The 27,163-nt window shown below is 39.2% G+C and overlaps 5 protein-coding genes across 19 annotated transcripts in view; 3 read left to right on the top strand and 2 right to left on the bottom strand.

Moving 5' to 3' along the window:
• The first annotated feature begins 169 nt into the window (after positions 1 to 169).
• Positions 170 to 3,058, top strand: LOC101473757 (obscurin). Of its 2 annotated transcripts, XM_004541538.5 has the most exons (8): positions 170 to 250; positions 648 to 932; positions 1,033 to 1,323; positions 1,402 to 1,674; positions 1,817 to 2,083; positions 2,174 to 2,272; positions 2,393 to 2,418; positions 2,498 to 3,058. In XM_004541538.5, the coding sequence occupies exons 1-8, from the start codon at positions 178 to 180 to the stop codon at positions 2,618 to 2,620; spliced, it is 1,437 nt and encodes a 478-aa protein (XP_004541595.3). In that variant the 5' UTR covers positions 170 to 177; the 3' UTR covers positions 2,621 to 3,058. The 2 variants fall into 2 exon arrangements, with proteins under 2 accessions (XP_004541595.3, XP_004541594.3); XM_004541537.5 differs by having other exon boundaries at positions 1,033 to 1,674.
• Positions 2,792 to 5,216, bottom strand: LOC101473286 (uncharacterized). Of its 2 annotated transcripts, XM_004541536.5 has the most exons (8): positions 4,755 to 5,214; positions 4,129 to 4,446; positions 3,772 to 4,047; positions 3,630 to 3,683; positions 3,353 to 3,532; positions 3,204 to 3,245; positions 3,053 to 3,112; positions 2,792 to 2,930 (listed from the first exon to the last, which is right to left on the bottom strand). In XM_004541536.5, exons 1-8 carry the CDS (start codon positions 4,819 to 4,821, stop codon positions 2,923 to 2,925), a joined length of 1,005 nt encoding a protein of 334 aa, XP_004541593.3. In that variant the 5' UTR covers positions 4,822 to 5,214; the 3' UTR covers positions 2,792 to 2,922. The 2 variants fall into 2 exon arrangements, with proteins under 2 accessions (XP_004541593.3, XP_004541592.3); XM_004541535.5 differs by lacking the exon at positions 2,792 to 2,930 and having other exon boundaries at positions 3,021 to 3,112; positions 4,755 to 5,216.
• Positions 4,752 to 7,510, top strand: LOC101474257 (allograft inflammatory factor 1). Its single transcript, XM_004541539.2, has 7 exons — positions 4,752 to 4,794; positions 5,535 to 5,624; positions 5,815 to 5,876; positions 5,954 to 6,020; positions 6,122 to 6,163; positions 6,336 to 6,501; positions 7,126 to 7,510. Exons 1-7 carry the CDS (start codon positions 4,767 to 4,769, stop codon positions 7,211 to 7,213), a joined length of 543 nt encoding a protein of 180 aa, XP_004541596.2. The 5' UTR covers positions 4,752 to 4,766; the 3' UTR covers positions 7,214 to 7,510.
• A 1,859-nt stretch (positions 7,511 to 9,369) lies between these two features.
• Positions 9,370 to 12,987, top strand: LOC101474806 (casein kinase II subunit beta). Its single transcript, XM_004541541.4, has 7 exons — positions 9,370 to 9,525; positions 9,887 to 9,962; positions 11,743 to 11,845; positions 11,934 to 12,049; positions 12,142 to 12,217; positions 12,328 to 12,517; positions 12,624 to 12,987. Exons 2-7 carry the CDS (start codon positions 9,891 to 9,893, stop codon positions 12,712 to 12,714), a joined length of 648 nt encoding a protein of 215 aa, XP_004541598.1. The 5' UTR covers positions 9,370 to 9,525; positions 9,887 to 9,890; the 3' UTR covers positions 12,715 to 12,987.
• Positions 12,988 to 13,947: 960 nt separating this feature from the next.
• LOC101474537 (uncharacterized) overlaps positions 13,948 to 27,163 on the bottom strand; it is a 31,441-nt gene continuing 18,225 nt past the window's right edge. For 7 of the 13 annotated variants that reach the window (XM_012924661.5, XM_076889930.1, XM_076889932.1 and 4 more), the window contains 16 exons: positions 26,995 to 27,135; positions 26,703 to 26,876; positions 26,407 to 26,607; positions 26,154 to 26,312; positions 25,686 to 25,889; positions 25,411 to 25,599; positions 24,653 to 24,858; positions 24,390 to 24,458; positions 24,221 to 24,265; positions 23,478 to 23,540; positions 21,940 to 22,119; positions 17,561 to 17,935; positions 16,932 to 17,054; positions 16,584 to 16,703; positions 16,422 to 16,502; positions 13,948 to 15,742 (listed from right to left, as the gene is read on the bottom strand). In XM_012924661.5, coding sequence (XP_012780115.1) covers positions 15,713 to 15,742; positions 16,422 to 16,502; positions 16,584 to 16,703; positions 16,932 to 17,054; positions 17,561 to 17,935; positions 21,940 to 22,119; positions 23,478 to 23,540; positions 24,221 to 24,265; positions 24,390 to 24,458; positions 24,653 to 24,858; positions 25,411 to 25,599; positions 25,686 to 25,889; positions 26,154 to 26,312; positions 26,407 to 26,607; positions 26,703 to 26,876; positions 26,995 to 27,135 — 2,360 coding nt within the window. In that variant the 3' untranslated portion in view covers positions 13,948 to 15,712. Of the gene's footprint in view, positions 15,743 to 16,421; positions 16,503 to 16,583; positions 16,704 to 16,931; positions 17,055 to 17,560; positions 17,936 to 18,371; positions 19,189 to 21,939; positions 22,120 to 23,477; positions 23,541 to 24,220; positions 24,266 to 24,389; positions 24,459 to 24,652; positions 24,859 to 25,410; positions 25,600 to 25,685; positions 25,890 to 26,153; positions 26,313 to 26,406; positions 26,608 to 26,702; positions 26,877 to 26,994; positions 27,136 to 27,163 lie in introns of those variants that run through there. The other 6 variants (XM_012924658.5, XM_012924675.5, XM_012924659.5 and 3 more) reach the window with 6 other exon arrangements.

The following is a 27,163-nucleotide window of genomic DNA, read 5'->3' as shown; positions in this document are numbered from 1 at the left end:
TGTGACAATTTTGGATAAACATGACGGACTCGATCACTACATAAATATAAATTTCTCTTATGAGTCATTCTCCTCAGTTAAACATGATCTTCATGTGTCATTTCCTGGAAAAGTGTTTTGCAAAACTTCTGCTATAAGAGCATTTTGCAATAACAGAGAAAATCTGGAAACGGCAAGATGGACTCGCTCTCACTGTTGGTAATCTGTCTTTTTTATCTCACACAGGCAGCAAGTGGACATCATCCAACTGGTAATTAAACAAACATATAACACCTATAAATATATATACACATGATGTAATATATTCACACGCGGTACCTTGTAAAACCCTCTTGGACATGGCTTGATTTCATCCTTTCTGATTGTTTTCTAACCCACGAGGCACCGTTATGAGACAAAACTTGTTGGTGTCACAGAAAAATAATTAGTCAGTGGTTACTGATTTTTTTTTTACCTTATATTGTATCATAGCAAAATAACCATAATAAAAATAACTCACAAAATAATTGTGATCTCAGATATTCACTCAGTCCTTTGTGAACTGCTCACATGTACACAAGTGTTACAGTTTTCATTTTATGGCATATATAGATTTTAAGAAATCTTTTTCATTTAAAAAAAATGCATTTTTCTGTAATTTTCTTCAGGGAACCCTTTGCTAATGGTCGCTGTAGAAGGAGATAATGTTACTTTGCCATGTGGTATCCCTTCTATCAAAACCTGTTCTTCTATCAGCTGGGACATGAGTGCAGAATTTAATTTAACTGATGAGATTATAAAGAAAGAAAAACCGACAGCTCCAAGCAGCCACAGGTATCGCCTGCTCAAAGACTGCTCTCTGCAGATTACTCAGCTGGTGCTCAATGACGCACGGCTTTACACGTGTAAGAGTGGAACGCTCAAGTCAAGTGTTTCACTTCGAATTCTTTGCAGTAAGTATTTTTGCTTCACACCTTCTTTTTGTTTTTTTTGTTTTACATACAGAAATAGTAAACAAAAATATCACAATGCTCACTTTTTTTTATCCACCAGTTACTGAAAGGTCACTTCCTGCAAATGACAAAAAGATGGAGCTTCATTGTTACCTCAGTACAGATAAAGGAGCTGACCCCTGTTTCAACCGCAAAGAGCTTCATATCAACTGGAGCTCTGAGGATGATACACCAATAAATGGAAGCAGATTTGTAATTGAACATCCACGTAATTGCTTCTCTAAACTGATCATTGATACAAAATCGACAGACCACCACAGAAAATGGAGATGTCATCTAACTCAGAATGACCTTGTTAAAGCCACCATCAGTTATACGACAACAGTAGAAGGTGCTACACAGCCTGTACACAAAATGAAAGATGTTGCTCAGTACGTACAAAGTGTGACCAGTTCTCCCTTTTCCCCAGATGGACTAGAGGAAGTGTTTGCCACAGTGGGTGAGTCAGTACTATTGAATTGTGGCAACACTTCCTCTCCTGATATGAAGTGGACTTTGCGTGAAAAGCAACTGAGAGATGCTAGCTCACCTGATAATGGCCAAATAAAAGCATCACATGTTAATCAAGATTCCTCTCTGGTCATTAGCAGACTGAGCTCACTGCATGCTGGAGACTACCAGTGTTCACACTCCACTGATAAAAAAGATGTGCTCAATAAATTCAGGCTGCATACCCTTGATGGTAAGTATTAAAACTTTGTAGATGCAAGTGTATATATATACACATACAAATATGAGAGAGAGAGAAAGAGAGAGAGATGGAGAGATGGAGAGATAGCTATCGATATCTGATGTTTCATCTCTCATGTTCTACATTTTTACAGTAACTGCAATGCCTGCAGGGCTCAGAGGAGAGAATCTCACCTTGACCTGTGCACTTACCTGTGCCACAGAATGTGAAAATGACTTTGAATTAACTTGGTCAGGAAGTGCCCACAAAGGTTGGCAGAGTGAATTAATGAATATCAATAATACTCTGATAAAGAAGTTATTTCTCCCAGAGTCATCAGTGCGATCATACGAAGATATAACATGCTCTGTGCACAGAGAGGGCGCTCGGGTGGCATCAAAAAAGTGGCGTGCCGTTGACCGTAAGCATGAATTACTTTACTGTTGCCTTGTCTGCTGAATGCACCTTCTATTCATGACCAAACTGATCGGAAAATTATTCCTTTCCCCAGCTCTGCAAACACCTGCCTGGGTAGGACTGCCTCTAGTCATCCTGATAGTGGCGGGTGGGCTCTACATTTACACCAAGAGGACGCGCAACAAGGATGCAGGTACTGAATGTGCTCCAGAAATTACAACCAAACAACAGCTACAACATGAATTACTCTAAGGCTTTGATGGAGATTGAATATTTCCACAATGACCACAATGTTTTCCTTCTTGGTCTGCAGCTAATGATCAGCCCAGTACTGAAATGGTAAGATATCAAAAAACAGGATCATGCCGAGTCAAGCTCACATGTCCTATTTCACTAATGTTGGTGCTCTTCTCCTCAGACTCATGTGTACGAGGTCGTTCAGGATGATCGTAATGAGGAACAACAACAGCAACTACATTTAAAAAGAGAAGCAGCCACTGCAACAACCAGTTTTTATGATTTATTACAAGCTGTGAACTAGAGTGAAACCACATGCTATTCTTTGTCTTTATCACAAACTTCAAAATCATCAACAGATGTGGTTTACAAAACCTGTTTGAAAACAGACTTTTTTCTATTTCAAGAAACAGAAATGCACAGTAAATCAGCTCCTCCTTTGCCTTGCTACAGACATGCATGCAAGATTTTAAAGAAATAAAGTTACAAAAACATGATTGGTTACATTATAAGCATGCAAACTTATCTACTTTTGAAAATCCAACCCACACTGCAAAGATGAGATAACTGCAAAGGAGAATCTTCTTCCTTACTTGAAAATATTTATTATTGGACTGCAACAAAGGAGAGAAAAATGTTTTGGTTTCTTTGGTTTTCGTTGTTGTTGGGTTGTTTTTTGTTGACATGATAAGATTTGAACAATTTCATAAAGGAGGCAAAACCTCATACAACTTACAGGTAACTAAGCTTTCGTCTGGCATTTGATACAGACTGTTGATTCGCTGGCCTGGAGTATCTGTGAAAAAAGAAAAAGGTTCAAGTCAAGTGTTGAACAGAAAGGCATCACAGTGGCTAAAAAGCGCAGTAAGAAGAGAGTTTGCACTCACTCGTCAAAGGTGCAACAATCTCATATGTAGACATACAATTACCTGAATAACGAGAAAACAGAAATATTTAAACAACTCAACACTACGTAAAGTTAGTGTGACTGCATGACAGTGTGATAAGAATGAAAGAGTTTAAAGTCAGATCAAACCGTTAAAGCGCCTCTGGTGTAACTGTGTGATTCTCTGGGTTTTGCATCTGCGGTACACAACGAGTCCAATCACAGCAGCAATTATGATCATCCCCAAAATGACACAGACCACAACTGCAATTAAAGCATCATTGCTCTCCTCCTTCCTTTGCGACAGAGATATATCATTGGCTTTTGGTGCTAAAGAGAACAAGGCGAAAGTTAAAGCAACAATATAGTGAACATATAATCATAAATATGATTTAATGAATGTGCAAGACAGCAAAGGCAAACAGACCTGGCAGACTCGGAGTTTTTGTTGGAATAACCGGAACCGTTGTGGTCACAAAAGCTTCGTGTGAAAAAACAGGAATCTTACATATTACTTGTGTGTATGTTTGATCATTGCTTTTGACATGTCAAAGAAAAAAATCACTGACCTTGTACTTGTAGATTGGTGTCAAAGCAGCGCTGAGTTTTACCAAGCGTGTAACTGCATGTATACCAGCCACTGTCGCTGGTGTTCACAGACTGGAAAGTCAGAGATGTACCATCAGTTTTGGCTTTGCTGGAGTCGAGTGATTCACGCATGTCTCCTTTCTGGATTGCCCAGGAGATGTTTTGAGGTTCTTGTTGTCCACTTGTCATGTTTACTGGGCAGTTTAACTTGGCAGGCATGCTGGGTGCGGCCTTCACAGGTTCAAGGACTTTGCAGTCTGCAAGATCATAACAAATCATGTGACTCACCAGTGAGATATTTGCTTGCAAAGTAAAGAGAAAGTAGTAAAAAGTTTTACCTTTTATTCTCAAAGATATGTTTTTGGCCGCAACACGGTCCCATCCTTTCCACATTTCACAAGTGTACAGTCCTGCGTCGGATTTTTGAAGTTTTGTCAGAGTTAAGCATTTTTGTCCATTTCCATCAGCTACCCATTTTACACGTTTATACACATCGTTGCTCGGTGTGGGCCATTTAAACATATCCTTCACTTGATTAGGATCTGTAGCAAACTTTGTCACGCTGTATCTGTAGAAGCTGTTTGGATCCGTGTCATTTTGACTGAAACAAGTGAGAGCTACATCTTCTTCTTGAACAGCTAAGATGGGCTCAGTATCTGTTAAGCCAAAAGTTAAATAATGAGTCTAAATGTACTAATACATGCATCGCATTCAAGGAAGCAAGTACCTCATTTTTGCTGGTTAGAAAGTTTACACCAAAATATGCAATATCAGATTAGCAGTATGCATATTTTTAGATTCATGGCATATAATGAAATTGCATTTGTTGTTAAATAATTTTTGGAGCCAAGATGATGTACACTGAATAAACCTTTAGTTACTTAATTACAAATGTAGCAAGCATAGTTAAAAAGCGTTTATTTTTATCCAATCAGATCCAGACATTATCTGCAGAACTGCTTACCTCCAAATCCTGATGCGACATTCAACAGAATTAAAGAAAGGTAACCCTGAAGATATAAATGTAACATGTTCTGTGTAATGCAGCTAGTGAAGAGACAAAGATCAGTCACCTCTAGACCTTTTTATTTTCACTTCCTTGAAGTTACATAGAAGTCTCAACTGGAAACTACCATGAGTCTTTTGGATGTTCTTTACCTGATTATGTGATCAACAATACCACAGTGTGGCAAGAACTAGGCATTACATTTGGCCAGTTTTGTGGCCAAGTTGCTTTCTGGGCTCATGTTTAAAGTAAGGAAAAGAAAGTGATAAAGCTGCACTAAAGTTCTCTCCAAACACATTGATCTGACTTATGTGACTGCTTAAACCATTTTACTTCCACCCGTTCCAGTGGAGCTGTTCACTGGTACAGACATTTCACCTTTGAGGTACTTCCAGGTGTAAATGTGCATAACTCTTTCATTTAAATGAATAAAAAGGAACCCACACCCAGAAAAAAAAACTGTGAATAACAAAATATGATGTAATCCAAAAATGCCTCATGAGCAAAAGTTTCCAGACTAGAGCACTAAAGAAAGATCTTATTGCCACATACGTCTTCTTCCTAAAACATAGAATTTTAAATAAGCTGATAGATCACACGTGTGTCCTGCATGCACAGTTCTCCTAAATTATTATCTGTGTCATCAGGTTGGCTTCGTTTTCTGCAGCCTTAAATGTAACAGAGGAACCTCTTCTGTCTAACTGAAACTTTGTCACTTCACTTCCTCTTCTCGTTCAGTTTATAGAAGCATCATCGTAACCTTCCGCCTGTGTTTGTGTTGGTTTCACAGTTTCTCAGCTCTCTTGACAGAAATGGACTGTGCTCAAGGTTAGTTTGTCTTTCTGTTAGCTTTGGTTGTTAAAGCCACTTTAACCAGCCTGAACAATACAAGACTGAATTTACTTATTTAATCATTCATTTATGTTATTAATTCATCCATTAAACTACCAGTTCTTATTGATTGTTTGTGAGAGTTCTCTCAGGCTGTTGTTGTTCCTAAAATATTGGTTTTTCACAGGTGGTAAAGCATTTGGTCTTCTAAAGTCTCAGCAGGAGGAAAAGCTAAATGGTATCAACGAGGTGAGCTAAACACAGAACTGTCCAAGACGTCGACTGACACCCTGCGATGCTAAATTGTGTATTTATGTCATTATTAGGCTTTTCTCACAGATCCTAAATATGAAGGAGAGGAAGACCTGGCCTCAAAGCTTGAAATGTTTAAAAGTGAGTCTCAAAGGGGGTACCAGTAACACTTCAGTTCATTGTTCAATTGGTGCAAAGTCATAAATTTTGGAATAATAATAATCTTATTGTTTATGTTACAGAGAAATACATGGAGTTTGATCTCAACGACAAAGGGGAAATAGGTAGGACGCCACTAGCCGTGCAGCCCTGAAGTAATTTTTTTTAGCAACATTAAGCAAGTGCTACTTTCAATAGTGCCTCAGACAAAAACAACAACAAAATAAACCTCTCAGATTAAGCAAGCAGTAATGTTTTTTACTTCGTTTTTCTTTTTGCGCACTTGTAATTTTATAGACATAATGGGTTTGAAGAGGATGTTGGAGAAACTTGGATTGGCCAAGACTCACCTGGAACTGAAAAAAATGATGGCAGAGGTGGTTGGAAGTAGCTCAAAAGACACTATCAGCTACAATGACTTCCTCAATATGATGCTGGGAAAGAGAAATGCAATTTTAAAACTGTGAGTATGAAATAAGTTGCTATTCAGAGCATAGCTGTAGACTGCAAGTGGAGTCCAAGGTCAAATAAGGTTATAGTGAGAAGAACTTCCCAAACAACTGAAAAACTGAACTAATACTGGACATCAGAAACCTATACTTGTGAAATTACTGGTTATGTTGAAACTGAGCCTATATATCAAAGTAGTCCTTCAGATATTTTCTGCAGTTTGGTTAACTTGGGGAATGAGTTTCATTTACATGAACACTTTCTTCTCATTTACTTTCACTTTACTTGCTACGTGCACATGCTCTGTAGGTTTGTCGTTTTGTTGTTGGCAGTGGGGTAAAAAGATCCTATCCATCTCACTGTGATAATAACAATTTTACATAAATAAATACTATTCACAATAACAGCTTGCACAGCAACCCATAAGATACATTTACAGATGAGAAGAGTTTTTCTTAGAAGGAATAATAAAAGAAATCTTGTATTTCAATTCCAGCACAGAAGCATTTTCATAAATAAACTGAAACTAAAAAGATCTAGGCCTACCGCTTACCGACAATAGAGAAACAAATGCGTAACGTCTGAGGTTTGCAAGAATGCTTTTTAAAGCATGTAAAATGTCTTGTTTTTATTCAAGGATCTTGATGTTTGAAGGCATGGCAAAGGAAGAAGAGCAGAAAGAAGTTGGACCACCTCGTCGTAAAACCTTTTCAGACCTGCCCTGACCTTCCATCCGAGCTGAATTCTGTCAATAAACCTCCCCCCCTTCCCCCCGCCTAGATTTTAAAATCAATCAAAGGTAAAGTTGTGAAAAAAATGAAACATGAAGTAAAATGTGCAATTTTCATGAAGAGATGTAAACTAGCCTGCATGTACTAGAACTGTACTGTTCTAGGTGTTTGTTCAAGTACTCTGATAATGTGAAATGTACATGGCAGTGGCAAAATATGTGATCAGTGTGGTTCATGTTAGAAGGTCAACATTTTTACAAGTTCATTAAAAATTACGTGGTTAAACAGTCACGGATCTCATGTTGTGTTTGTTAAAGTGAAAAGATTAAACTGCATTGCATTTTGCTTTTCTGTTTTTAACCCTTATAGCTAAAAGAGCCTAAAAGTAAAAATATTAAACACATGAGATATAACTACAAACAGCTGCTTTCGCTCGCTTTTATTTTATATTCTTTCATATTAATTTAAAAAAAACAAAATCAAAGGTATGTTTCCATTGCATCTCCTCCATGCATCAAGGTATTTTACAGACAGAGGAGATAGAGGCACACCTCTTAACTATCACATTCAATTTGGGATGCATGACTGACATTATCATAACATTAGCCTACTTGAACTAAGGTGAACCATGTCTCATTTGGATCTGACGTATTACTTCCATTATTGTTGGATTTGATTGTATTTATTTACTATAGTAGTTTAAAAAATTGGGTGTTTCACAATATACAACAGTGTGGCCACTTTTCTTCTAATATAGCAACGTCAGATGTTGATCTTAGAGAACATGGCAAACAAACAAACAACAAAAAGATAATTGTACCGGTAGTAGGCTTATCTCTCCTTCGCTTTCGCCTAATATATGCTGTATGTAGTGATGGCGTGTGTCAAAAAAATCAACACACTGCTTCAGAAGCACGGTGTCGAAGCTTGATTCGTTTGGCCAGAGTCACGTGATCAGTGACGTCCGAAGCTTCATTTAGAAGCTAACTGCTTCGGTATCTGATTCAATGGTTTATAAGCAGGTGAATCATTCGTGGGATTTGTGGAGTGTTTTGATGGTGACAGATAGCGAACCACTGATCAGATTTGGAGCCAACGAGGAATAGAGGAGGTTCTGTTGTGTGGGAGTATTTTGAGTTGATTTTGGTCAATCGGGTGGGTTTTTCCAGCTTTGTGTTCTGGCTGTTTGCTTTTGTTTTGTGCGTGTTTATTTTATCTGGAAACGGGAAAAACTTAAAATGTCAAAAATCTGCTTTTCATAATATAAATATCATTAAATAACTTTAGAAAAACTTTCATTTGACTCGTAACATTTAATGTTATAAAAAGATATATTTTATTTTAAAAAATAATCTTAAAAATGTTAGTCTACAAAATGTGCAGCAATTTAATTTATTTATTCTCTTTAGCTGATAGTTTGTGAGGCCCAGTTAGACTGTATAACTGCATCTCTACCAGTTTTTCTGCAATCCAGCATCTTCTGTGCCATGTGAAGGGATTTTCCTTAAGGCAGGAGAAATTATCTCCACGAAAAGGAACAGGTTCGGCCATCGCACAGCGGAACAAATTCTCTTCTTAAATAAAAATGAAAAGTGTTATCTTAAATGCATCATGTTTTTAATTTGCAACCTCATAAGCATTTTCCCTTTCCATCTCACAATCAATTCTACCCCCAGGTCAAAAATATGTATAGGAAAATTTCCCTAATATAATATTGTTTATAAATATACCCGTCTAGCGATTAATTGCATAAGTACATGGAGGCAGGACGTCACAACAGAAGCATACTCCATAATGTGCATTATTATATATATGTTATATGTAACGTGGTATTTTTCAATTATTGTATTTACCAACATCAAGAAGTCACAAGCAAAGAAAGACCACACCATGGTGCATGTTTAAACAAGGAAAGTTTACTGGTCAAAATTATTTATTAAACAAATAAACCACATTTTTTAACACAAAAAAATACACGTTCAAAGCAACACAACAGCAGCCCAATATCAGACAGAATTCCACTCTGTAGAGTGGACAATCATTATGAAGCAGTTGGTTTTATTTTGTGGATTCAAGCTGCTCTTCATATTTTTGGCCACAAGATGTCACCAAAAAGGACTGTGTTGAAAAGCTTCGAGTAACGAACCGTTTTCAGAAAGCTTCATTTGGCCATCACTAGCCGGATGTGTAGTCGGCTACCTTATTTTGAAAAGAACGCATGACCGGAAATTATATTTTGTCACCCTGGGAGGGAGGACAGCTTAGCAAAGCTTCCAAATTGATGCGTTATTTAATATAAAAGAAGGGTGAGTGAAAGCGAATGTTTGTATACAGTTATACAAACACATAGGCGGTATTTATGTTAATGTGCCGTTACAGTAATACATTTGTACTGAACGTGTTAGCATGAACGCTAGCCAGCATGCTAAATCAAGAGCTGACGTATTTCCCAGGTTTGAGAGGCAGGTCTAAGCTCAATTAAAGATTATGTTTAACATTTTTAGTAAAACCCCAGGTGTCAGCTGCAGTCCTTATCTGTGCTGAAAATAATGTTGTGCTATGTTCACTTATAAAGCTCGGCTCACTAACCCTGTTAATGTTTTACTGCCTTTGTTTTTAACCTTTCTGGGTGTAAATTGGTTCACTGCGGCTATGTTGGTTTGTCAGGAGGATGAGCAGCTCAGAGGAGGTGTCCTGGATATCGTGGTTCTGTGGACTCAGAGGGAACGAGTTCTTCTGCGAGGTCAGTCTCATTTTCATTTTCACTCTTTATTTTTCAAAGCTTTAGTTGCACTGTCATAAGCTTTTCACAGACTTCATCATTCGCATCGCCTGCTGGCGGAGTATACAGAAGCGTAAATTATGTCCCCACACCATCAGGCTGCTCTACACTGTGGCAGCACAAGCACTCTGCATAAATACACAATTCCTTAGTGGTTCGCATGATTAAATTAAATCGAACCTTGACTTCTTGATTTTTGGTCCATATTCATCACAGCACCAAGATATATCAAATGTATTTGCACATCAGACCATACGTACAGACTTTCTTTGAATAAATCAAACCTGATGTGGTGTGCTGGTTTCTTATGATCACTTTCTCTGTTTGCACACTTATGTTAATAGTTACAACATCACCTAAAGAATAATTTATTGATTAAGATCATGGAGACACTTGAACTTTATGATTGAAAGATTTCTATAAATCATGCAGATGTAATCTGTGAACCATTTCGGAGTTCAGCAGGATTCTGAGACCCTGCACCATGCATGCTTAGACTGAAAGATAAATGCCTAGTATAGTGGTGACACATCAAAACAGCCAGTACTTAAGGATATGCTGCATGTTGCAAAACCATTTGGAAATCGTAGTGAAGCTACTCTCAATCAAAAATTACTTTGCTAAATTTATAATCTCAGCTAACAACATAAAAAATAAAAATAAAAAACAGTTTGAGAGCGTACTGGGACCTTTTGCCAAACCAGTAAAGTGTGACGTGTATGGTGGACTAAAGCCATCAGCTATAAAGAAGACAAAAATGACCACCACACTCATGATTTTGTTTGATATATTATGTGGAATAACACATGTGAGTACTGAAATGTACAGAATGTGCTTAAATCAAACTAACCAGGCTATGTAAAGATGATATTTTACCTTCTTACCAGGTGTATGTGCTTAATGAATTTATTAGACCACCTTCCATAAAAACAAGAAAAATTCAAATGCATTAAAAATGTGTTTGAAGTTTTAAATCTGAACTGTTATCTATTAGGCAAACAACACACTGAATTCAAATGAATTTGTAGATGCTAGAAGTAGCTGCAGCTTTACATTAGAAGGACTCTTGGAAGTTCCTTTGGTTAGAAATCAGTTAATCACCTCAGCTACTTTTTTCCATCCAGTAGTTTCTGTTCTGTTGTAATTTCAGAACTGAAACCACCAAATAAAACACATTTCCCTTTTTTTTTTTTGTGTTTGAGTGTCTGAATTTCTCTCTTGGTCAAATATCCCTGTACTGTTATTTATATTGCAGTGTCTCAATAACTTGCAGGGAAATCTTTAAATGATGGAGTAGGTCGTCACCTACTGGATATCAACCTGGGGTCAAGGTCACACTATGGCCAGTAACCTGTAACCAGGATAATCTGCTGCGTCATTTACTTTCTGGTCTGCATTATTTATTTTATTATTTGGTATCTTTGGGGCTGGAAGATGCCACCTTGGACATTTTACACACACGTAGTTTTCAGTTCAGCTACATATAGTTAAGACCTGACTGTTGCAACTGCTCTCCTCGCCTGTTTGTGAAGAGCACGGTGGGTTTTCTTTCTAAGAGTACAAAAAGGGCATCAAGTAAAAATGCTTAAATGAAAAATGCCAAAAAATAGCTGGCTGCATCGCAGTAATCTTGTTAAACTTTTGTATAATGGTTCTATATCAGTGTGCTGTGCAGTGCAATGCTGCAACAGTAACTTGTGCTATTAATAGCCTTTGGTTTCCTTCTGCTGCTGTGTTTTAGGTTGATGAAGACTACATACAGGACAAGTTTAACCTGACGGGGTTGAATGAGCAGGTGCCTCATTACCGCCAGGCTCTGGATATGATTCTTGACCTGGAGCCAGGTGAGATTTTAAAGTGGTGCAAACCACTTCTCTCATAAAATGAGATAGTAAAATAGTTAAACAGGCTAAATTGTTTCTATTTAAACAGATGAGGAGCTTGAAGATAATCCAAACCAGAGCGACCTGATAGAGCAGGCAGCAGAGATGCTGTACGGACTTATACATGCACGTTACATCCTCACAAACAGAGGCATTGCACAAATGGTGGGCTCTTATTTTATAGTTTTTGCAACAACCTCTTACAGGCACCACAACATGATCATCACGAGTGATTTAAGTTTGTTCTTTTTTTGTAGTTGGAAAAGTATCAGCAGGGGGATTTTGGCTATTGCCCCAGAGTGTATTGTGAGAATCAGCCAATGCTTCCGATTGGTAGGTCTGATTGTTTTTGATCTTCTCATTGGGGGGGATCACTTGAACTAAACAACACACTGTGATATTTGTGACTATCCCTTCTTTTCTCTCTCTCCTGCGTAACGTAGGTTTATCGGATATACCGGGAGAAGCGATGGTGAAGCTTTATTGCCCAAAGTGCATGGATGTGTACACCCCTAAATCCTCTAGGCACCACCACACGGATGGAGCCTACTTTGGCACGGGGTTCCCTCACATGCTGTTCATGGTGCACCCAGAGTACCGCCCAAAGCGACCCGCCAATCAGTTTGTGCCAAGGTTTGTTCTTTTGCATCAATGTTACACTCAGTTTTCAAACGACACCAAACCACTGACCTCTGAAAAGCGAGGAATTTATTTATTTATTTTTGTTCTTTTTTTTTAGGCTGTATGGTTTCAAAATCCACCCGATGGCTTATCAACTCCAGCTTCAGGCAGCATCAAGTTTCAAGAGCCCAGTAAAGGTGATTCGCTAGAAGCCATCTTTGACAAAGACAGTGGACTCAGAGACTTTGTTGTTTACAACTTGCGTGAAGCAATTGATTGTGTATAACCAATAAATACCTGTACAGTTCTCCAAACTCACCTCTGTGTTGATAAGCACTTTCAGATTCAGCCATTTCCCCTCTTTTAGGAGGCAGTTACAGTTGAGCAGTTTTTAATTATACTAATTAATTGAGCTTCAGACATGTGGTTGAACCTTAACTGATGTCAGTCCATCTTTTCAAAATAAAGGGGTTTCTCTTTTAGATTGAAAAGTGACTTTTACTGCAGTTTGCTTTGCGGCTTAGTTGAATGTAACAGAATGTCTCACCACCAGCCCCAAGAGGTTTGCCTTATCAGTGATTAAGCCTCATGAAAATGTAACTATTAAATCCAGAACACATGTAGGAATGTGCTTAGATGTTGTTCTTGTAATATGTGCAAATAGATTCAGGTGCTCTTACCAACAACCAGTGAATACCAAATTAGAGAGATAAAGAAAAGCCAAAAGGACCTATGCTTGTTTTAAATGTTACTCTTCAGTTTCATGAGATATAGTGGCTGTGTATTTGCTTGTTTAGACAGCTCTAACAATCATTTCCTGAGGGCTCTGTTTGTATATGTTTAAATAATGGGATAACGATCTAGACCAGGGGTGTCAGAACATAAGGCTCTGGGGCCAGAAGTGGCCGGCAAAGACTCCAATCCAGTCCACTGGGAAAAAAAGTTCAGAAAGTTTGAACTTTTAACTGTATTTTCATAGTTTTGACAGCATTTCTTATTGATAAAGATCTCCCATTCATAATTCATCACAATAATTAATAATTACATAAAAGTTTGTTTTTTCCACTACCTACTATGATTTTTTTTTTTTTTAGGTGTCTGAAGTTATGAAAACTTTATATTGTATAATTACAGAATAGTCTGGGCAATGAACTTCCAGAACTACTGTAATTTTAAACATCCATCAGTTTCATTGATTCGGCTCACTTAAGATCAAAGCGGACTGACTGTGTAAAATGAGTTTGACATCCCTGATCTAGACAGATGTGACTCTCTTTTTTTTTTTAAGAGTTTGGTATTGAACGTGCAACATCCACTGCAAAACAAGTGACTGGCATTAAATTAAAAAAAAAAAAAGACTGGCATTAAATATTTATTACTTACCAAGAGCTCATTTTTAATATGACGTGCTTCATTCACAGACAGCCCAACAACATGCAAAATAATGCTTATTTTATTTTATTTTCCATAAAAAGACAGGGATAAGTCACAAAGCAACAATATTTTCAATTTTCTAAAAACTATTATTTTTTTCTTAATGTGAAACTACTTTTTTATCGAGGGAGGAAAAATGCAGATGTGATTGAGTTTTAGCTATAATAGCAATGGCTTTTTTTTTTTTTTTTGTTTAAAAAAAAAAAAAATGCTACCAAACATGCTATCTAGAAAAGATTCGTATGTTTTCTTCTCTATGAAAAAGTACAGGAAAAACAGCAAGTGAGAGCAACCTACTCAGACTACGTGGTTAAAAAGGCTTTACAAACTTGGTTGATTATGAATGTAGTATTTAACATGGTGGAAGCCTGGAAACCAGCTTGTGATGAAACATCACAATACATCAAATCACATGAAACAGTTCCTACTTAACAAATAAATTACTGTATAGTAGAACACGTAGAAAAAAAAAAAAAAAAAGACAACGTGTGCTCCCGTGAGAGGAAAAGCCACATTTATCGGGCAGCTGCCTTCATGGCTTACATGTGTGGCTATTGTGACAGACAAGCTTTTATATTTATTGACCTCACTTGACTGAACATACATGTACATTTACAATAGAGGTGGATAATAAATACATGGACATTCCTCATACAATCATACGGAGGTCTGTAGTCTTACAAAGAATATCAAAACCTGAGATAAACAGACCAAAAACCTGTAAAAACTTTTCATATCAACCAAATATGTTCAAAGCAGGTAGGACTTCTATTAAAATGAACAAAAACAGAGCTGAGTAAATCTCCACTGTTATCTGTGAGTTCTGTAAAGTCGGATGTACTTGGTGGACTACGAGAGGAAACGAATAAGAATGATTCAGGGTGATTCAGGCAAGACGAGTCTTAAATAGAGACCTCAAAATTCAGTAAAACACCACAAATGGTAACCTACATTTTCATGAGCAGATATGAATAACTTAAAAACCTCACATTTGTACAAATACTATAAAAAGCATTACTTCTATAAAATAGAGAAATATTTCAAAATAGATCAATTTTTTAAAAATTCAAACTTTACAAGAATATGTAGGCTACTGGTTCTTAAGCTGGTTGGGGAAGAAAATATTAACTTGGTTTTTTTTTTTATTTCTTTCTTTATTTTTGTACCTGAGACGTGAACAAACTGTCCAAATTTGAGCAGAAAATATCTTTGTCCACATAGAGATGTGAGGTATGTCATTTCATTAAAATAAAAAGTCTCTCCTGAATTAAATAGACAAGTAAACAACAAGAAAAAAAAAAAAGAGAGTTCCCTTGAATGTGGTCTTAACGTTCCCCTAGCAGCACCGTGGGAAGAAATGCTGATAATGGCATCTAAACTATAATGGAAACAGTAAATTTGTATAAAATCAACAATGTAAAAACCACTAGGAAAAAAAAGTATTTAAAAGCAAACGTAACTTGAGATCACACAACTGCAAATGCTGGGATTTAACCAATAAACGTGTACTCGCTAAACTTTTACAACACTAGGATAATCTGAGGACTGTGCAGCTCTGCCTACAATGAACAGCCTGAAAAAAATACAAAAACTGAAAACAAACAGACTATTAGGAATTAATATACGCTGTTATCAATCATTTTAGCTGCAGAGTTATGAGTGGGTTTTTTTTCCTGTTTTTTAAGATATGTGTGCGCAAGTACAGCTGGTCACTGTGTGTTGAGTGCTGGGGATATCGGAGGTGATTGGTCAAAGGAACAAGGTGTGGTTCAGTTACAATGCTGATGCTCCGCCGTGCTTCTCCTGCAACAGACATGTTTTGTTTATATGATCTCAAGTTGCTAAAACAAAACTGTCCTCGTCATTAAGCGCTAAAGAGTTGATGCAAGTACAAATTTAAGCAAAACACTATAACTTCATATTTCAGATTAAAGAGTAGTATCTAAAACTAAGGAAGCTTGTTTTCGGTGCTGAAAAAAAATTGGATAAGATTAGAATATTCTGTGCATTAAAAATATTTTTTGGACTCGCCTACTATTAATGCAGCTGTTCACCTCAACCGCTCACATGATTTTGCGGGATGAGGTTGTGGCATTTATTTTTCCAGTTCAACCTCAATTTTTTTGATTTTTCACATGTAAAAAATACAGATCTGACTAATCACAGCACTGCATTTGGCAGCAAGTGCACTCGTAGCTCAAAATGCGCACCCGTACTGAATATGCAGTGATTAAATAATATTGTTTTACCTCAGAGACGATTACACGACAAGTTTGCATCTGAAAAATTTGGAATGAAATGCTGTTATTTTGCACCGCACTCTGTGTAACGTCTTTGCTAACTATCTTGGAATTTCCTTCCAGTTGTTGAAATTTTGAGTTAAGGCTTTCTTTCCTTTTACTGCACAAACAAGCTTCCATATAAAACTCAGCCAAGAGAGCAAATACCGCCTTACGCCTAAACCTGTGTGTAGATTTTGTACCTTATCTTGGTCGATGTCAGAGTCTGCGGTTATGACAATTCTCTTCTCCACGCGAGTTTCTGAAGATCCACTTTTTACTACCTGTACAGGAAGGAAAATCTATATTAGGCATATAAAGAGTAATAGAACGGGAAAGGCGAGAGCCTAATTTGCTCTGCTGACCTTTGAGATGTGAGTGGTGGTAGTCGTCACTGAGGTGCCACTGGTGGTCTCTGAGGTAATGGTCTGGGAACTGGATACTGTTGAGCAATCTTTGTCCTCCTCTGTCCCATCAACGGTCACCTGAAGGAAAGAAGAAAAAAGGGGGATGTACTGAATAATCATTTCTAAATCATGTGACATCAAGGTTTCACCGAGGAAGGCACGAGGCTGCTTCATTCTTATTTTGGAGCCCTTCTACTGATCCTCCCAGACCTCCTTATTGGGAGTTTTTGAAGCCACCTCCACCATGCAAACCTGACTGCCTATAGCTGAGACAGATCTGGGCTGAGCAGCTGCTGGAGCCCCTACCTTTGAAGACTCATAGGTGAAGGTCCTAGTCGGGATGATAGGGACCTCTGTGGTGGAGATGCCACTGGGTAAGGGGCTGGAGACGGCTGTGATGGTGACAGTCTGCGTCTGCACCAGAGGGGGCTGTGAAATGGAGCACAGCCCCATGAGTGGCTGTTTAACCAGACACTTTGCACCACAGCAAACACTTTATTTCACACCATGCATTAGCTATTGCCTTTTTTTTCTTTAATTAGACTTTCACCACAACCGCTATTTCCTCTCACCAGATTAGTTTATTGTATTCGAAACAGAAGAATCAACGTGTTAACGTCACTTCCCACCACCAACCACTCCAAGAGAAACGGTGAATAAACGGCACAGGTGCGTTAGAAAGATGATCAAAAGTAATGGTTTTGTAGCAGAGATTTTTACAGTGACCCGTCACCGTCGTTAAAAACTTAGCACACCACTGTGCAGCACCTCTGCAGCGTCTTGAGTTCCATCTGACAATAACAAGCACTTTCACACCAAACCGAATACCACCTTAGGAGAGTCACAAGTTTTTTTATTTGTATCGGTGCTGCAAAGGAGTGTGTCAGCCAAGAAGGGAAATAATCAGCATCACCCCGAGGGAGTCAGGAGGCTACCTGGAAACAGCGCATGACCTGTGGACCATCGCTCCAGAAATAGGAAGCTGGGGAAGATCCAGCTATCCTCCCAGAGTCAGCCGACACTCCGGGACACGATCCTTCTTCTTCCGGGATCACTTCTAAAGCATTACAGGAGGGATCAAAGGAAGGAGGCAGCTGTGCCATTTCCACCTCTACGATTGGCACAAAGTTCGCCTCAAACACTACAACCTCTTCCTGATCACGTAACTCTTTCTCAACAGTAGCGCTGTGGACTTCGACACTCTCGGGCTCGCTCTTGATGGGTAGGTCTGTAAATTCCAAACTACTGCTGGTTTCCTCATGTGCAGTCTTTGTGTCTGAACCATTGCTTAGGGGTCTAATGCACACACTCTAAAAAAGACATAAAATAGTTACTATGTGAAGTATTTCCAACTGATACTGTGAAAATGATAAATACACATGCATGCAAGCTAAAAATATGTACATAGAGTGGATTAGGCTGCACAAAGTATAGGTTTTATGAGGTACTGCAGAGACTCTGGTTATCTGATTGCACTTATGTAATAAAAATCAGCCCTGTTTTAATGCCATAGCTTAACAACACACAATGGCCACAATCATTTCTACATGGTGCATGCTAAAAGTAGATGAGCAAGTTTTATGAATGGTTACAACTTTATGGCATGCATCTTAACAATAAATAGAATGCGTCATGATTCAATTCTCCTGTTTAAATTTGGAGAGGAAGGACCAGTGGAATATTATGAAACCTGAAGTTTATATGAAATAATTCAATTCCATAAATGGAAATAAGAAGCATATGAACTGAATATGGAATGGCTTTTATTCTTTGGTCAACGTTGATTGTCAAAAAGTCATGCAACAAGGAATCTCTTGCAGCTGCTACATACTCCCTTTCCAAATACTGGTGGAGGACAAACAGGTTATTAAGAATAACAATTAAGCTGCCTCAAGAAATACTATAGTGTGAAAGGGTACTGATCATTTCCCCCATTAACAAGACTGCTGTTTTCTAGTGCATGTGAGCTCAGGAAAAAAGTCACAGTGGTCATCTTTTTCTTTTTTTAAAGACTACTGACAATATAAATGAACCTCAACACGTGTATAAAAGCAGGCTCAAAGTGATGCGGTCAAACATTAAAAACCTCTGGATAAAAGTCAAAACTTGTATCTTTAAAAGTCCAAAAGACGTCACAGAAAATGCAAACAGCACTGCGTTATCACTTCCAGTCCTGATCAGTCTTTGGAGAAGGAGAGGTCTGATTCTGGTTGGAGAAACCAGGGGTGGGGTGGGGGAATTGTGCCGCAGTGGAGGAAACAGGGAATCAAAGTCTCAACAGTTCAAAGGAAGCCTGAGAGAAAAAAAAAAAAAAAAAAAGAGGGCAGCTTCTCAAGTGGAGCAGAGGATGAGAGGTGAAAATGCTGGAGTGATGCTGCAGAGGAAGCAAAGGAAGGAGAAGAGGAGAAGAGAAAGCTAGAGGCTGATGGGTAGATGGGCAGGGTGCGGTCTCCGTGGGTCACATTCACACCTTGTGTGGGGCCTCCGCAGGGTTGAGACGACCCCCTCAGCTGCGTTTGGAGTAGAAGTCGAGCAGGGGGCCGCGCGGAAGGCGGATGACAAACTGATGGGGGGACGAGGATGAGCAGGAGGAGGAGGGGGGAAAAGATGAGAGGGAGGAATTTTAAAATACGATAATGAACTGAATTTGTCAAATCTGAATTTGTGCAACAGCTGATAAAATTCTAACATTTTAAAGCCTTTATTAGAAAACAAACCAGATTTTATTCACTTTTCGTTTGTTTTCAGAGCATTGAAATGTTACATGCATTTTAACATGCACTTTATTTGTTTCCATGAACAACAAACTTTTCTTTCTTCTCTTGAAAAGACAGAAAAGTCATTCACACTTGCGGTATCTTATTTAAAACTATCTCATCAGCTAAAGCTGATGCAGCTGAGAGCTGATGGATAGCAACAATGCTATGCATCTCAAGTGACATCAAGCTGTCATAAAGGTTCATAATGTCAGCAGCTCAGAAGCTAAAGTTTAACTGGTTGTTTTAACAAGTAGCTTTTACTTTATTTTAATTCAATTATCAGTCCGTTAGAAGCAGCAGAATCAAATCTAGCTCTGCTTAAAGTTGATGTTTACTTTTCTCACAGTAGTGAGTTGTAAATAAGACGATAAGCTGCCTTGGAAAAAAATTATAAAAAATAATATTACTCCTGTTATGAGTCGTGTGGTTGTTGGCTCATAGACTTTCTACAATTGTTCTGTTTCATTTCCAAACTGCTCGCTGTGAGCTGTCAGTACAGTTGGTCCATAATTTGTTGGACAAAGGAACAGTGTTTGTAGTTTGCCTATGCACATCACCACAGTGGATTTTAAATCAATATGACTGAAATGCAGACTTCCAGCAATTCAAGGTGTTTAACAAGTTGTGAGGTTTAAAGATAATGACTTTTTTTTGCCAATTTTAAATATCAGGTTTGTTCACTTGAATAAAAATGTTCAAGTCTACAACCTGCTGACATCAAATCTTCTGTTTACGTCTATTTGTGCATCTTTGAAATTTGTCTCCAGTAAAAAGAAAATCAAAACTGTTTGGCTGAGATCAGGTGATCAACTGGCCGTGGAAGAGTATCTCATTTCTTTTCCTTGATGGCCTTATGATCATTGGCTATTTCCCTCCTTATCAATACTTTTCTCTTCCCATCATTCTGGTAGTTCATCTTGGTTTCATGTGTCCAAACTCTTTTAGATGTTTTCTGGCAAAGTCTAATTCAGCCTTCTCGTTTAACCACCCAGCTGTAAAGCCTCTGTATTTCCATTCATTTCCCTCTTGATAATACACTCGGACACTGATACTCTTACCTTGCTAACTTGCTTATGTGTTGTGAAAATGTTTTTTCTTAACCTTGGAAATATTTCATCATCCACTTTGGTTGTTTTCTGTGGTCTTTCAGGCATCTCGGTGTTGCTGAGTTGGCCATTGAATTCATTATCTTATAAAACGTCCGAGATTATTGATTTGGCCACTCTGTAGGTTTTTGCTATTTCTCTGATAGGTGTGATCGGATTGTTCAGCCTAATGACAGTCCCCTGACTTGCTCTAGCCTCATATTTTTGAATAACATTTTGACTCAACTTGTTATGTTACGTCTGTTTCATCTGTCGAGAAATAATAAGGGCACAAGTTTCACCTGGCCATGAAAATGTTGTGGAGACAGTGCATAAAAATGGCTGTAATTCCTAAACAGATAATGCTATACTTTTGTACAAGCCCTTAAATTAAAGCTGACAGATGGCACTTCAATCACATGTTGATGACTTGATTTCAAATCCACTGCGAAACTATTAAAAACAAATGTCTATCTCCAAGAAATTATGGCCCCTCCTGTACGTTTTTCTTTGAAAACTCAAGTGCATACTGACAATATGATATTTTTGAAGGAATTTAAGTTTTCAAATGTAATAATCTTTGTGTCCAAGTCATCATGAAGCACTTGATGCAAATGCATGTCAAGTGAACGTCAACAGATTACATAATTACTCATGTGACAGCGACTAAATTGAAACTGAGTTTCCATCCGTGAAAAGCTTCAATTACCTGAAATACTGTCATTCAAATATTTACTCATGTCAATAACAATATTAATAATAATAATAATGTTGTATTAGCTGTTTGCTGATACAACTGTGAATGAGGCCTCATCTCTTCATAAAAAACAAACAAAGATGCTCAGAGAAAGCAGCAAAATGAAAAAGGTGAAAGCAGCGTAAAAAGAAAGTAAGCCAAGAAAAAAAGAGAGGAAAAAGAGAGGGAAGAGGGGAAATACTGTTCAGCGCCAGCACGTGCAAAACGTCTTGAAGGTGGGTTGCCTTTTAGTCATGCAGCAAATTTGTAAAAGTCAGGTCTGTCAGTCATGCAGTACAAACGTGTTGGGCTTCAGAGGCATCCTAAGCAGGTCTGATTCAGACCGAGTGACATCTCAGGGAGGAAAACCTGTGCCAAAGATGCCTCACCCACAGCGGTCTTTTATGTGAATGAACAAATATAAAAGTCAACGAGTCCGGCTGCATTCTTCATACACATTCAATTAATGCATACCGCATGCCATCAGCTCAGATACATGCACACGCAAACTGTCAACACTGTCTACATCAGAAAGAGCCTGAATGACTCCTCTTCACAATTTCTTCTTCTTTTTAAGCATTACTCAAACACAAGTAAGTGCCAAGTCAGTTCCAAAACTGCTCATCTTAATTAGCCAAATTAGATGTTATTTTTTTACTATTTTTTCTCTCAAATTCTTCAACTGATAGACTAAATGAACTAAAAGGATCAGTTGTTTTTTGTGCCAGACTTACCCCATCCGCGCTGGGCAGAGGCTGACCGTTGATTCCCAGGGTGCGGAAGGGAGAGTGTGTGGACAGGCGCTTGTCCCACTCACTTGGCTTGTGATCTGGGACCGCCTCCATGAAGTTTCTCTTCAGCTCACTGATGCTGGCGTGATGCCTGAGCAGCACCTCCTGAGGCTTATCGAAATCCTTTACAGAGGAAAGTCGAGATGGGAAAGACGTTGCGGTTGAGGGGGGGGAAAAGGATGGAGGATGGAGAAAGAGGATAATACAAGGACAGAAAGTACACAGAGGTTGTCCGGGAAGGGAGAGGGAAGGCAGAAGATGTGTCGTAGAGAGGGAGAGATTAAAAGAAAAAAAAAGTCAGATTATTTGGTGTTTTTTTGCTGTTTTGTGCAACTTTGGTTGATTTATTGATGATTAAATAAGCAGAAGCGGGGTTAACGTGATTCTAAGCAAACATAAATGTTTCAGATTCCTTAAAAAATTATCAGTGTCCCCTATTCAAAATGCAAATTAAACCTGGCAGCTGATTCATGAGAGCAGAGCTGGAGCCGCGATTTATCAAGCTGATAAATATTTGGAGTCATTTGGAGCCGTGGTTGGGTAGAGGGCCTAAACTATACAGCGCAACACTGAGCATCTATTTCACAGCATTAGGCTCGCAGTGAAACATGTTAAGAGAAGAGGCTGCAAACCAAAGAGCAGGAGAAAGACGGTGACAGCAGACATTGTAAAAGCTCTTGAAGATGAAGGCTTGTTCCAAATGAAATCCCCGTTCATTTAAGACAAATGAACAACGGTCAAAGCGCTGATTTGGCAACATTTAGCACCAAGTTGATCTTTACAGGCAACCGCAGGATGTGATAGCAAATAAACAGAACATACTGCAAACTATATATCTGTAAATCATGAGCTGTTGTGGTGCAAAAGAGCAACTTAATGATAAATGTTTCACCAAATGGCATTTCTTTCATACACAACACAGCAGGGATCCCCCCACACACACACATTTTCATTTCTACAGACTAAAACACTCATTTCCATAATTGTCAAGAAAATGAAATGCATTACTGACAAGTCTGAAAATGAGATGAAGGACAGAGCAAAAGCAGGAACAGGAGAATACTGATGATCTTGAATAAATAAGTGCATAAAACATGAGCTCGGAATGAAACCTGCCATTAAAAAAACAATTAAGGAAAGCTTCACCGTTCTTAGACCTTGGTGCCGCACCAACACCGCACGGTGAATCACTATGAACAGTTTGTGGATTATCAGGAGTGCAGCATCCTGAACAAGTTCAGATTGAACCCAGTCATTTTTTCTTGTTGTTCTAAACTCAACAGCACTCTCCTGAATCAATCGGATCAGAGTCGGTTGCCCCACACAAACACACATTTTTCATGTAATCTACAGCCGCTCGTTAACGCCGACGAGAAAAGTGTGAATCATGCCGCATGCAAGCGTGATGTTAAACAGCAGCCGGTGCGCCAAAGAGCAAGAAAATGCAGCTGGAGACCGACGTCTCCAGAAGGGATACCAACCTCCAACATTAATTGGCTATGTCTGATATATATTGAGTCACCCTCAATTTTCTTAGCTCTTTTCTGTGAAAAATGAAAAGAACAAAAAAAAGAAGGTGGGTTTGTTTCAGTTTCCCTTTATGCTGGCATCAACCACACCTCTTCCATGCACACTACGAAGTTCACTAATGTGTTAATAAAACAGAGAAAGTAAGAGTAAGAGTGCATGCACAGTCGTTTGTGTGACCATAAGGGACCAAAATCTGCACTACACTAACAAAGCAAAGAACAGATGGCTCTGGAGGACTGACCGAAGATTTCTACTCTTATACCGAGAAAAGAAAAAAAAGTGATGGAGTGACATAAATGTGATAAAACACCAGTTACCATGCCTCTTTAGTGCATTTAATCTATAATCATGCATGTGTGCATTCCAGTGTTAAGAACAGCAAGCAATGGGAAGAAATGATGTAACTGTTTCAACTTTTAAAAACAGCCAGTAGGTGTTAACGTACTCTGAGACTGTGAAACTGTTTGCGATCTAGCCATTGTTATATTTTCTACCTTTTATGAAATTAATAAAAAATAAATAAAAACATTTCTTGTGCATCGAACCTGATGTAGGTTTCATTTACGACCTAGCTGTGTGGAAGCACAACATGAGAAGAGGGTGATATTAGTCTTTGGGATGAGAAGCTCTTTATCATCAGAAATGGAGGTGGAGAAAATGGCTACGGTAGCATGTACGGCACTAAGAATCTGACCTTTCGCATTCGCACCACCTCCGTGCTCGTCGTCTCAGACTCGTGCTACCCCAGGGGAGGAGAGAGGAAGACGTGTTAGCATCCCCTGAATGTTGGCGTTAACACTCAGATCTCAACCGTGGTATAAGCACGTCTTCTGACATACAAGACGCCTGCATCTGACACTAACCTGGATGTCCCCATTCATGGTGGATATCAGTGATGAGTCTAGTTCTCTCTGGTCCCTCCACACTGCTGGCTACAGCAGCAAGAGATACACAGTTCACACTCAGACACAGAGAGCGATCTCAGATACTTTAGCATCTTTCACCACAAAGGCGTTGTACCATTCACAATAAAAGACTTTCTATGAAAACACAACATTTGTTATCACTTTTTTCCACACATATTACATTACCAACATTTACAACAGCAATCAGAGTAACTGAATACCTTGGCGTCAGCCCCGGCTTCGATTTTTGAGGGCTCCACAGCTTCTACGGTGACCTGCAGCTTCCGTTCCTCCTGGCGGCTGGTTTTGATTGGAGTGGAGGTCTGAGGCTGGTCGAGAGTGGCCATGGGGATTCCCGCCTCCATCAGAGCAGCCTGGGAGAAGACCGGAGCACTGACAGGGCGCGTGCCCCTCTGGGCGCTCGCAGCTAGACAAAACGCAGACAAAATGGAAATGAGTGAATGTTGGGTTTTAGCACTGAGCAGGCTGCGAGTGGAGAGTTTTGTGAGGATCACGGTGAGTAAAATGCACACGAAAACAGATATAGCATTAAAAATAAAACAGCTTAACAAGCATATGGCACACTTAGCCTCAATGCTGCACAGGTATACTGTACCTCATTTGTTTCCTTTGCTCTCATTTAAAAGGACAAGCACGCATAAGCGTAAGGATGTGATGTGGGCCAGAAGCAGATGTCCACAAAGTGGATCAGTAAAAGCGGTTCTTGTTATATTCCAAACAAATGCTGCAAAAAGGCATAAAGCTAAATGAGATTGAACCAGGGAAATGACGACGTTAAGAAAGCATTATTTCTTCAATCGAAGGTCCGTGAATAATGGAAAATGCTAGCTGTGAGCCAGTCTGCAGAGGTAGCAGCTGTTAGAAATGAGTGTTTTTATGAAGCAAACAAGGCATGACCGTGTGAGGTTTTTTTTAGCCACACACAAAACGAAAAAACTCCACACAAGGAAAAAAATACCTGACGCTTTGAGGTCACCCTCGAGTAGAACAAACCAATTATCACTGACACGTGTTTGCGAGGGTCTTTCTTCCAGGATCCGTTTCTCAAACCCCGGTCTCGTCTCAGAAATCGTAATCTTTTTCGTGGCCGCGGCAGGAGCAGGAACTGTGACCTGTGCTGGGAGCTGCTCGCGCTCCGAGACAGCGGCTAATACAAACACACAACCAGGTGTTACTCACCTCAGCGAGAAATGTTTCGTATGTATTGGCATACCAAGCTCTTTGGGATTATACCTGATTTCTTAAGGGACTTATCCAGAAGAGTAAACCAATCATCTTCCACCTCTCTCACTGCTGGACGTGGCTGCACCACATCCTGCTGCTGCTGCCGTACTCTCTCCACTACTGTAATTGTCTGCTGTGCTGTCTGCTCTGTGAGTGTAAGCTCTTTAGCAGGTCTTACATCAGGATATATATGGATGCGTTCCACCCCAGCCGCTGACAGAGTACAGAAAAAAAAACTAAAATGAGATCTGCATGAAGTTAAATATTCCCTCTACCTAAATATCTTAAATGAGCATTTTCCCCTGACATACTGCACCACCATACAAACACAATATAACTAAGGCTGGTGCAGTATTTCTGCATTCGTTTATAATGTGCTCCTAGTACAACATAATAGAAGTCGAGCACAGTTGCCATGTTATTCAGTCTGATAGCATCTCATAGCAAAGCCGCATGGCCATACAAGCAGCAGAATACCTGGTGCTTTTGCTGCTACATCCAGCAGCACAAACCAATCATCGTCCACTTTTCCTGCTCTTGCCATTTCAATCTTCACCATCTCCACAGGTGGCCTCACACCTTCCACGATCTTCACTCTTGCTTCAGTGGTTGCCACTAGATCAATAATAGGTTTGACTACAGCAACAAACACAAACATAAACGTAAATACATCTGATGCAAACTTTTTGCGCACAGCTTCACACAGCACCCATTCGGCGTAGAAATCTACCTGGTTGTACGACCACAGGCTTTTCAAACAGGACAAACCAATCAGCTTCTCTCTCAGAGAGGGAGGCAATTTGGCTCGCTCTAATTTCAGACACACTTGTCCTGTCTTGCCCGCTGTCCGCACCAATTACTGTCTTCTTCCATTTTTCGGTCACCTCAACCTCAAAAGTCTTCATTTCTGGAACGATCTGAGCTGGAGTCACTGGCACAGACAGAGTCAAAGGCGTTGAGTGATACTGCTATGACCACCATAGTCCTCTTAGAATATTATGTTTCAGTCTGAATTTACTGTAATACCTGTTGGTATCATGACTTCATCACGTGCAGTACCAAACAGAGCAAACCAGTCATCCTCTCTCTCTGGCTGGGGAGGCTGTGGTGTAACCTGGTCAATCTGAAGCAATCTCTGCTCTATACTTTTCACTTCAGTTGAAACATCTGGATAGATTTTAGTCTGCATCGACATAGAAACTGCAAAACAAAATTTTGATTTCAACACCGGCTACTATGAAGCACAAGATAAATCTTTTGTTGATCTTATAAAAGCACATTTGTGAGCTGCAGATACTTATAGGGACATCTGGAATACCTTGCTTGGGAGCCACTGCTTCCACTTTCTCCACAGCAGCATCCTCAACTACAAGCTCCCGCCTGGAATCAACAGCCTCTGCTTCAGTCAAAGCAGAAACACTCTCTCTGGTGTAAACCTCAACATACTCAGCCATGGAAGCTACCAACAAAGAAACGGAAAACTCGCT

Source organism: Maylandia zebra, linkage group LG11 (assembly GCF_041146795.1).
Source record: "Maylandia zebra isolate NMK-2024a linkage group LG11, Mzebra_GT3a, whole genome shotgun sequence".
Taxonomy (NCBI): domain Eukaryota; kingdom Metazoa; phylum Chordata; class Actinopteri; order Cichliformes; family Cichlidae; genus Maylandia; species Maylandia zebra.
The sequence above is the reverse complement of the archived record's forward strand: the minus strand, read 5'-3'. Positions and strand labels throughout refer to the sequence as shown.

Coding starts and splice junctions, on each gene's coding strand:
- LOC101474806 (XM_004541541.4), top strand. CDS start 9,891: ATGAGCAGCTCAGAGGAGGTGTCCTGGATATCGTGGTTCTGTGGACTC. Junction 12,218..12,327: donor TCAGCCAATGCTTCCGATTG/GTAGGTCTGATT, acceptor TGCGTAACGTAG/GTTTATCGGATATACCGGGA. Junction 12,518..12,623: donor GCCAATCAGTTTGTGCCAAG/GTTTGTTCTTTT, acceptor CTTTTTTTTTAG/GCTGTATGGTTTCAAAATCC.
- LOC101473757 (XM_004541537.5), top strand. CDS start 178: ATGGACTCGCTCTCACTGTTGGTAATCTGTCTTTTTTATCTCACACAG. Junction 933..1,032: donor TTCACTTCGAATTCTTTGCA/GTAAGTATTTTT, acceptor TTTATCCACCAG/TTACTGAAAGGTCACTTCCT. Junction 1,675..1,816: donor CAGGCTGCATACCCTTGATG/GTAAGTATTAAA, acceptor ACATTTTTACAG/TAACTGCAATGCCTGCAGGG.
- LOC101473286 (XM_004541535.5), bottom strand. CDS start 4,821: ATGTTACATTTATATCTTCAGGGTTACCTTTCTTTAATTCTGTTGAAT. Junction 3,684..3,771: donor CACCAATCTACAAGTACAAG/GTCAGTGATTTT, acceptor TTTCACACGAAG/CTTTTGTGACCACAACGGTT. Junction 3,533..3,629: donor AAAAACTCCGAGTCTGCCAG/GTCTGTTTGCCT, acceptor TGTTCTCTTTAG/CACCAAAAGCCAATGATATA.
- LOC101474257 (XM_004541539.2), top strand. CDS start 4,767: ATGCGACATTCAACAGAATTAAAGAAAG. Junction 4,795..5,534: donor TTCAACAGAATTAAAGAAAG/GTAACCCTGAAG, acceptor CTTCTCGTTCAG/TTTATAGAAGCATCATCGTA. Junction 5,625..5,814: donor AGAAATGGACTGTGCTCAAG/GTTAGTTTGTCT, acceptor GGTTTTTCACAG/GTGGTAAAGCATTTGGTCTT.